A 10,251-nucleotide genomic window follows, 5' to 3' on the forward strand; every position below is an offset into this window, starting at 1 on the left:
TTCTGGTAGAGAAAAGAGTGTTTCTGGAAAGTCCAACTTCTACACGTTGTTTAAATCTCTAACTGCAGAGGAAGTTAGTTAATTCTACAGAGAAAGACTCTTCACCACCTCAGTCTCTTGGCCTCTGCTCTACTCTGTGTGACAGTGATGGGCTCTGCCCAGGATGGCAGAAGGTCAACTGACTCAGTTCCAAAAGCAGCAGGCCTATTTCCACCGTCGTCCGGGCAAGGAGAGAGGGGCCCCGGTGGTGATGCTGACGGCTGTCCAGGCTCAGCTCAGCGAGCATCTTATCTTGTTCTTGACATCCCTGCTCCTCCCCCTGCCAATGCTGTTAGTTCTGTCCTGGCTGCTGAGACCCCTCCGAGGTCCTGGGCAGACTACACTGTCCTCCCCAGCCCAGCCAGTTGGCAGGCAATCACCCTGATGTGGACCGAGGAGACACTGCAGACAAACCAACTTTCTCCTCCAAGGGCTCTCCCTGGGCTTGGGTCAGGAATGAGAAAGTCAGGGACGGGGGAGCAAGCAGAGTGAAGCCAGGTCACCCTGCCAGGAACGCGAGGGGCTTGCTGCAGGTGTCAGGCAACCTGCCGGCTACCACCTTCTGCAGCCCAGCACCAGCGCAGATCAGTGCTTGGGGACACTGCAGAGGCAGGAGGCGGTGATTAGAAGAGGGCAGAATGGAGTTCCAAGACAGAACGGAGAGAGGGAAAAGAAGAAAGAAAAAGAAAGAGGGAGGAGAAATAAGCAAGTGAAAAAGAAAAAGGAAGAAAATGAAAAGGTGAAAGAAAAAAAAAAAGAAAACATGAGAAGGGGAAGAAAAAAGGAAGCTGCTTCCTTTTGGATCCACCTCTGTGCCATGGTTGGCTCTCAGGACCACCTGCCTCCATCATCAGCAGGGATGAGGAGGAAGGAAGAGAACGCTAATGGTCACACCCCCTACCTGTCCTGAATGAGAAGTGATCTCGCCAGAACCTCTCCTGACCCACACCCACCCGGGGAGCCATTGTCCACCACCTCTGCAGGGGCTCCAGGAAGCCAGGGTCAGCCTATTTTCTCTGACCTTTGCAAACTGCCAGCACCCACATGTGCCCTCTACTGGCCTCCCTGACAATCCTTGCTGTCCAGAGCATCGAAAACAACACTCACAGCATGAGTCAGACTAAGGTCTGTTTTTGGGGGGGCTCCTTTATGGAAGGCGTGTTACAAATCCATGGTGTACATCAACATAGACAACTTCCAACGTCCCGAGTGGGCTGAGATTTTGCAGCAAAAGCTCTAGGCTGCCTTGTCCTTGCCAAGAAGAACATTTCTGACTAAGCTTCTCTCTCTCCTCAAAGGAGAGCCACCAACACTATAATGGGTCGGGAAATGCTGACTTGCTTTTGTAACCAGCCGAACAGAATCAGGGAATAGAAACGGAAACAAATAAAACTAAAACATAAGCCTGCAACTTACAAACATAGCGATTCCATATGTTTCAGCATATACAATATTACAGAATCAAATAAAATTTATTTTGGTGTCTCCACTAATTTTCATATTTTCTGCTATGAGTTTCTTACAGAAATAAAGATAACCAAACAATGGGAAGAAATAAAAGAAATAATCAAGCTGTGTCCAGAGAGGGGTTCTAGATGACCATTGGAAGCAGTGGTTCTCAAACTCTGGGGTGCACTTGAATTACCTGGAGGGCTCATAAAGAACAAAGAGGCTCAGGGCTGTTGAGGTGCGATAGGCTGTTTCTGGGTACGCTGCCAGGTTCTAAGGTGATTCTGATTCCCACCAGAATTTGAGAAGGATTGACTTAGAGTAGGACCAAGTTTAACTCAAGGTTTCACCATCGAGAAAGATCGTTTAAGAGCAGCTGAAGTGGCTCAGGCACCATGAGTTGGAAGGATTTCTAGGTCAGCCTCAAGGACAAGTCTCCCCCTAGACGCAGGTACCTAGGGCTGGGTGGGGTCAGTGGGCTTCTTTCTTTGGCCCCCAGCCCCGGGACAGGGGTCTGCACTTACTGGTGAGGACCTTGAGGGTGAAAGGGTTCTTCTGCTGGATGGTGTGGGTGAAGTGGAAGCGGGCGTTGCAACTGTAGTCGGTCTGCATGTCCTGCAGCATCACGTTGGAGAAGTATAGGTCTCCGTTATGGCCCTGAGAGACACGTTTGTCTTGGGTGATGGGCTCCATGGCTATAAGAAAGCAGAGGTACAGCAGCAGGTTAGTAGTAATAACAATCATCATTACCACTGCAGTCGTGGCGATAGAACACTTTACAGAGGGTCAGGTGGTGACCAGGAGCTTGACATTACTTGGTCTAATCCTCTCAACTCTGAAGTATGGCTTATTCCCATTTTACAGATCAGAAAGCAGAGGAGGTAATGTGTCCAGCATTGCAAAGGCAGAGAGGAGAGCAGGATTTTAGGTGCAGACCTGCCTGCCTACCATGTCCATGTTCTATGACCACACTTTTCTCTTTCCTGTTCACGCCACAAAAGATCTCACCGGCCGTGGGACCAGCAGAAGGAACACAAGCCTTCAGGTGCTCCCTAAGGTTCAAATTCTCAAGCTAGCAGTGAGAGCACTCTGAGGCCAGGGACCATGATCTGTTCATCTTATGCCCCAGCACCTGTCTTAGGACTCGGCATATAGGAGGCACTCAACAGTTTGCTGAATTAAATGAAATTGAACTTGGCTTCGCTGCATTTAATAAAAATGTAATCATCAATTATAATGTATACCTTTGTTTTTTATTCCTAAGAAGAAAGCACTACTGATTATAACTGTAAGATATATGCCAATGTACGTCATTGGACGTACATCATCAGATTTAAGAGGCCTTTCAATTTTAGAGATGTGAAAATATGAAAATGTCTGATCAATGATATCATTGGAGTGGCTGAAAATGTTGACTGTATTTTCTTTTCTTTTTTTTTTTTTTCCAAGTGCTGTATCTGATGTAAACCCAAAAGACCAGGTTTCCAGGCTGTTAGGTTAGTTAGAATATACCTAAAGCTAACTACTCACAGCTCTCTCCTTCCTATCCCCACAATTGTTTTTTAAGTCACCATTTCTTAAAGCACAAGGTTAATGATGCCACCTTCCCCACAATGGGCTGGTCAGCAATTCAAACCATTCCTGATTTACTGTAGGCCTACTATGTGCCAGGCACTGTGCTAGGTGCTGGTGAAAGATGGGCAAGACTGTTACTGCCCTCAAATAACTTCCAGTTTAGTAGAAGAGGCAGCAGATAAATAAACAATTGCAATGCAGCGTGGTGAGCAGAACACACCAGTTAGAAGGGGATTAACTGCAGAAAAGAACCCAATGCATTCAAGGGGGTCCTAAGCTGAGGCTTGAAGCCTGCATATCTTATACCAGCAGAAAAGACAGAAGAGCCGAGGTTTCTAAGGAGCTGGAAGAGTGTGTGCTAAAGGCTAAGAGTACATAGCCCACTCAGTGGTATAAGGGGATGAGATGAGACAAGGGCTGGAGAGGCAGAGGGCCAGACCTGGAAGGGGACTGGGTGCCAGCGAAAGGGATCTGGACCGTTATTTTGAGGTGATGGAGGAGCCCATGAAAGGCTTTAAGCAGATGAATGAAACTATCAATTAACTATCACATTTTCAGAAAGACCAGGGAGGCCTGTTATGGATAATTCTTGTAACCTACAGAAAAACTGATGGTGGCCGGGGCAGGGGGGATGTCAGTGAGGATGGAAAGAAGAGAAGGGTCTAGGATCTACTTGGGAGGCAGAGTAAACACAACTTGGTGGTGAATGTGATGTGGGAGAGATGAGAGAGGGGAGGTTGAACTGTGAATTAACAAATGAGGCCAGCAGACTGTGGCCAGGCAGTCTTCCCCACTAATGGGCACTGTGATGGGGGAAGTGAGAGACAGTGATTGGGCACAATCCTCAACCTGCAAAATAACTTAACAATGCTGCCTCATCAACAGGACAGCCTCTTTTCAAAGTAGGCTGCTAAGAATTCAGGGATAGATAGAAGGATGGATGACTGGCAGGTAAGTAGGTGAAGATATAGGTTGATGGATGGCTGGATAGATGGGGAAGGAGGGATGGAAGGAGGGGGAGAGGAGGCAGACAGGTAGGCGGGAAGGGAGGGAGGACAGGAAGCCAGAAGGACACACAGAGAGATAGCAGTTTTCCATTTACTTTTATTAATGCTTCTCCTTTTATTTAAATTAAAAATATGGGAAGAAACTGAGGTCGGGAGAGGATGAATGAGCCTCAGTCCAAAATTGAGCCAGAACAATCGCTGAATGATGTCACTCTGTCCCTGCTCCAGATACCCTATCTCCCCATCACTCCGTTATGAAAGGTTGCAATTCCCCATTCACCCTTCCTCCTACCAGAAGAGCGAATCAGAGTAAATCCAGACCGGCCAATAATTGAAAGAGGTGGTTTGGTATCAACCACTTTCAACTGGCCAATTGGAAAAACCATTTCTTCTCTTCTCCTCTAATCCCCTCTGTCTTGCTCTTCATTTTCATTATCATGTTACCAAGTGCTTACTGTGTGTCTGGCCCTGTTCTAAGCACTTTGGATGTATTGACCTATTTATTCTTATAATAATCCCATTAGATAAGTACTATGATTAGCTCTGTTTTTTTCCAGAAGAGGAAACTGAGGCCCAGAGATGTAAGCAATTTGCTCAAGATCACACAGCAGCCAGGCTAGAAAATAAGCCCAAGCAGCCTCTGTCTGCAGAGCCTGTGTTCTCAGCCTGGTTGCCACATTGCATCTGCTTCTCACAAATCAAGGTCTTCTAGCTTGGGCAAGCCCCTCCCCATTTAACACATCCACCCCACTCCCTAAGGTTAAGATAGAAACACAACACCAGGCTCTCAAGACTCACAGCTGCTCATCCAGAAGATGACCGGGGATGGAAGTCCAGGTGGGGGGTTGCACTGGAGAGTCAAAGGAGCGCCCTCTTGGACCACGACAGGGTCTAGGTTTTCCTTGGGCCATAGAGGAGATTCTGGAGAGAAGTGGACAAAGAGGATAAAATGAGGGTGATGGCTGGGCCCGGGGCAAGGAGCAGGGTCAGAGGCAGGCATGTAAGGAGGAGAAACAGAAGGGGCACCTGGACAAGGAGGGAGCAAGAGAGAGGGACAGGGCACGTGAGCCTACTCGAGGGGCTGCCCTTGAGAAGCAGGAGAAGGGAGGCATCTTCAAAGGATCCCCTCCTTTCCCCTCTCCTGTGTCCACAGTGGCCAATGAAATTGTTGCAGACAACAACTTCAAAAGGAAGCTTTGGGAGCTTCCTTTCCAGGGAATCATTCTGAGTTGGGGAAGATGCAATAGAGAACACCAAGGCATCTGCAGGCCAAGGGCAGGGGCAGCCCTTCTGGAATGGCCTTCCACACCCCCCACTCTCCATTTACCCTGGAGCAGGGCATTTCAGCCCTGCCCCATGCTACTCACTAGACACCTGCAGGCGGATCCTATTGGACAGGGCCGTGCCAAATTTGTTGCGGGCGAAGCACTGATATTCCCCCTCATATTCCTCCGGCCGCCCGCCACTGCGGAAGTCAATCACCAGGGTTCCAGACCTCCTCCTCATGGACACCCGGGGGTCCTTGGCAATGTTGAAGAATCTGCTATTTCGTGTCCAGTGGAAGCTGTAGAGAGTGGGGAGCAGGGGCAACCAAGACAAATGGGGTGGGCTCTGGGCTCCAGGCAGATTTCAGATCCCTAATTCCTGGCTCAGTACCAAAATTCCCTCTCTCAGTCCCATCGTGGCACCCCTATACCAACAGGTCTCAGCCTGGCTGAGCAGAAGAACCATCTGGAGAGCTCAATAAAATGCAAAGTCCCAGGTCCCACCCAGGTGACTGTCCGGGGCAGGGACCTGACATTAGTATTTATACCCACCTAAGACTGGGACTCGTGGCTCTAAGTGTTAGGTACTCAAGTAGCTACTAGGTGGTTATGTTAAATACATCATTGAGGAGACATTTTCATTTCTAGAATCTAGAATCTGCCACTTCTTCCACCCCAGGACATTTCCAACCTCCTACTAGGAATGCAAACTTAAATTCATACTCCACCCAACCTAAACACATCAGGGAGCTGGCTCTGCTCCTCCTACCGCCTTAATTTTACAATCCATTTTAAAGCCAAAGTGAAATGGCTTAGGTTATTTGTGCCCTGCTCAGTGAGTACAGATTATATAGCAGTGACCATGCCCTGTAGCCCAAGAGTGGCAGCTTTTGGCCGGGTGCAGTGGCTCACGCCTGTAATCCCAGCAGTTTGGGAGGCCAAGGCAGGCAGATTACGAGGTCAGGAGATCGAGACCATCCTGGCTAACACGGTGAAACCCCGTCTCTACTAAAAATACAAAAAATTAGCCGGGTGTGGTGGCGGGCACCTGTAGTCCCAGCTACTCGGGAGGCTGAGGCAGGAGAATGGCATGAACCCAGGAGGCGGAGCTTGCAGTGAGCCAAGATTGCGCCACTGCACTCCAGCCTGGGCGACAGAGTGAGACTCCATTTAAAAAAAAAAAAAAAAAAAAAAAGAGTGGCAGCTTTTAAAGAAATGGCAGCCTAGTAGAATTGAGCCACTGGTGAAGAGCACTAGAATGGCCCCCTCTGCTCCTCCTGGGAGCTGCAGCCAGGGCCTCACATCCTCAGATGCCCACCATCTAACTTGTAAAAGATGCAGGGAAAGCAGGAGCAGCTGGAACAGCAGGGGCTGCTCAGTGCCACAGGATCATTGTTCCTGCAAAGGAACCATGGGGGAAAGACCAAACCACAGAAGCAAGCGAGGTTACCACTACCCTGACTAACCCTTCAGGGTGACTCCCATGGCCAGCGAGGGAGTTCCTGCTCGTTCCCAGGCTCAGAGCTCTGGGTTCGAGACTGTCTTATGCAAACCGAGGGGCCCAGAATAAAGCTGCTGCATAACTGGCTGCCTCTGCTTGGCCTCATTTCTCCTGCTGACAGACACACCCTAGATGGGGTCCTGTCACATCTGAGTCTGAATCTTGCATGAGGCTCCTGAAAGGCTCAGTCTGTGGATGCTACTTTGAGGATGGGGATGGGGGTGGATAATAACGTCTGCCATGTCTCCAATGCTTATCATTTGGTAGAAATGAATCTGGCTTTGGGGGGTCAGAAGCATGAGTTTAAATCTGGGTTCTGCCCCTTTCCAGCTGGGTAACCTTGGACCTCTGTACCTCTGTTTTCCCTCCTCTTCATAAGGACATTGGTCCTTCCCCAGAGCACTGCTAGGTGTTCGAACAAGACAACGTGAGTAACAGAACCTAATACAGAGCCCGGACACACACAACAGGCTTTTAATTCATGTCTGTTGACATCTTATTTGGTCTTAATGAGCACATAAAGAGGTAGAGGCATGCTCAGAATGGAAGACTTGAGTTGGCTTGGAAGAGGAACTTCCTATAAGCTAAACGTGGGGCAGATGATGGGAACACAGGGTGGAAGAAAGAATGTTATATGGAAAGTCAGAAAACTGAACATCCAGTCCTGGCTTTTGGTGTGAACTTAAGCCACTTGTTTTCTGGTCTCCAGTTTCCTTAACGGCAAAATTTCCTAGTACCTCAATTATGCCTTCCACCTAGTAGGTGCCTAATGGAAATTTTTTGGAATGGATGAGTCTAATTTTCCAGCTGCCTCATTTGCCTTAGTTATCATCAGGCCCAGAGGCAAGCGGGTGGTTTCAATGCACTTTATCCCCTCCACTCACCTGGGGGCAGGGTTCCCTTTTGCTTCACACTCAATCAGGATGTTATCACGGGGATCCACGATGTGATCCTTCACTGACTGCTTGGTGATGGTTGGTGGCTGCGTCACTGCAACAGTGCACAGGGAGCATGGTCAGGGCTGCAGGGACCTCCCTGGGGTCCAGCTTGGGGAACAGCTGAGATGAAGAGCTTCAGGAGTCACACATGCAAGCAGGCAAGTGGGTGGGGTGTGGGGGGCGGTGAACAGGGCCTCATTCTAGAGACCTAGCTCCTTAAATGGTGCCATAGGAAAGAAGGTGGGTGTCAAAGATTAAGCATAAGAAGAATCCCTTTAAAAAGATCCCATAGGCAGCCGGGCGCGGTGGCTCATGCCTGTAATCCTAGCACTTTAGGAGGCAGAAGTGGGCGGATCACGAGGTCAGGAGATCGAGACCATCCTGGCTAACACGGTGAAACCCCGTCTCTACCAAAAAATATGAAAAATTAGCTGGGCGTGGTGGAGGGTGCCTGTAGTCCCAGCTACTTGGGAGGCTGAGGTAGGAGAATGACATGAACCCAGGAAGCGGAGCTTGCAGTGAGCCGAGATCGCGCCACTGCACTCCAGCCTGGGCGACAGAGCGAGACTCTGTCTCAAAAAAAAAAAAAAAAAAAAATCCCATAGGCCAGGCACGGTGGCTCACACCTGTAATCCCAGCACTTTGGGAGGCTGAGGTGGGTGGATTTTCTGAGGTCAGGAGTTCAAGACCAGCCTGGCCAACATGGTAAAACCCCATCTCTACTAAAAGTAAAAAAAAAAAAAAAATTAGCCGGGCATGGTGGTGAGTACCTGTAACCCCAGTTACTCGGGAGGCTGAGGCAGGAGAATCACTTGAATCCAGGAGGCTGAGGCTGCAGTGAGCCCAGACTGTGCCACTGTACTCCAGCCTGCGCAACAGAGCAAGACTCCAAAAAAAAAAAAAAAACCCATAGCATCCCGAGGAGAAACTGAAGGCCAGACTTTTAGTTTACTCATCCTTACATTACAATGCTTAGCACAACATACAGTGCACAATAGTTTTTGATAAATGTCTGTTGAATGAATAAAGGAAGAAAAAGCAGCTAGATTTTCAGAACTTAGTGGTCATGGTGGTTCTGAGCAGTGGAGGCTCAACAAATGGCCAAACTATGGTGAGACTAGGGCAGAGAGGGCCTTCAGTCCCCAAGAACTTCCCAGATCCTCCCCTTCTAGGTCCCAAGTGCCAGTGTTCTACCCTGGGGTCCTGTGCCAGCCACTGGAGGATGGAGAAACAGCTGTGGTGCACATGAGCTTCGATCCAATGACCCTCTTCTTACCACGTGCCCTTCTGTCTTTCCCAGCAAGAGAATGCTGCAGGCAAGCCTCCTTCCTTCCCCCTCAGTACGATACCTCACTACAGGGCTCTGGTGTGAAGAGGCCCCAGCGGAAGTCCCAGCAGGCCACTAATTCCCAGGTATCACCTCATGCCTCATTCCTCCCTCCCACCTCCCAGAGGCACAGGTACAGGCACAGGCACAGAGAGGCACACAGGGCACTTACGCTCATTCTGAATGCTTGCTGTTAGTTCCGACGGGTTAGCATTGGAGAGGGAGAAAAGAAGAACATCGTTATGCACACAACCGCCCAGGAGTCCTCACGCCCCAGCACACAGGGAGTGGGCGGGGTGTGCCTGGAGAGGGCGCTGAGCACGGGGCTCTCTCCTCCTGGCTGCAGAGCTCAGTGCAAGAACCAAGCAGGGTTGGGGAACGGACCCAGTGAGTGCCTTATATAGAAGGTGATGCCTCCCCTGGGTGACCAAAACCACAGAGTTGGGCAGAAAGACTGGCTCTGATCAAAGGACAATGTCCCCAGGAAGTCCACATGTCCCAAAGTGACAATGCTGCTTGAAAGAGGCCCTGAAGGTATTTCCCTCCATCTGATGCCACTGAGGGAAGTGGGCTCCTCAGCCAACAGTGAACAGGAGAGGCTGAGGGCAAGATAGGTGCCAGGAAGGGAGTGGATGGGAACCACTGCTGCAGGGCAAAGCTCCAAGGCCTCACTTCTCCCACAACACCTTCTCTCCTTGGCATCTCCTCCTTTCCCATCCTATGAAAGACTCTAGAGGCAAATGCCCCTTCCGTGGTACATTGCTTCTATTCATGGTACATTGCCCTGTAGAAATCATGCTTCTCAATGGGAGGCTCCAGGGATGAAGCAGAGGCTACAGCTCCTTTCTGTGCTTTTCACAAAGAAGGTAAGGAGGCAGGTGGCACAAATCTCCCCCAGCTCCTACCTGAAGTGTGCACATGCTGGTATAGGTGTGCTCCTGTGCAGGTGGGTGTATGTATCTGAGGTCTGGGCTTCTCAAATTTCAACATGCATCACCTGGGGGCTGGTTAAAATGCAGGTTCTGATTCAGTCGGGTTGGGGTGGGGCCTGGGACTCTGCCTTTCTGACAAGTGCTCGGGCGATGCCATGCTGGTGGTGTGTGGACCACACTCTGGATAGGAAGGTTTTAGATGGTGTGCTTTTTGTGGG

At 49.7% G+C, this 10,251-nt stretch overlaps 1 protein-coding gene across 17 annotated transcripts in view; it reads right to left on the reverse strand.

The window, feature by feature from the left end:
• NFASC (neurofascin) overlaps positions 1 to 10,251 on the reverse strand; it is a 196,361-nt gene that overhangs the window by 63,574 nt on the left and 122,536 nt on the right. For 10 of the 17 annotated variants that reach the window (XM_030813144.1, XM_030813137.1, XM_030813136.1 and 7 more), the window contains 5 exons: positions 9,274 to 9,291; positions 7,721 to 7,826; positions 5,438 to 5,634; positions 4,869 to 4,991; positions 2,013 to 2,183 (listed from right to left, as the gene is read on the reverse strand). In XM_030813144.1, coding sequence (XP_030669004.1) covers positions 2,013 to 2,183; positions 4,869 to 4,991; positions 5,438 to 5,634; positions 7,721 to 7,826; positions 9,274 to 9,291 — 615 coding nt within the window. The remainder of the gene's footprint in view (positions 1 to 2,012; positions 2,184 to 4,868; positions 4,992 to 5,437; positions 5,635 to 7,720; positions 7,827 to 9,273; positions 9,292 to 10,251) is intronic. The other 7 variants (XM_030813150.1, XM_030813139.1, XM_030813145.1 and 4 more) reach the window with 1 other exon arrangement.

Source organism: Nomascus leucogenys, chromosome 5 (genome assembly GCF_006542625.1).
Source record: "Nomascus leucogenys isolate Asia chromosome 5, Asia_NLE_v1, whole genome shotgun sequence".
Taxonomy (NCBI): domain Eukaryota; kingdom Metazoa; phylum Chordata; class Mammalia; order Primates; family Hylobatidae; genus Nomascus; species Nomascus leucogenys.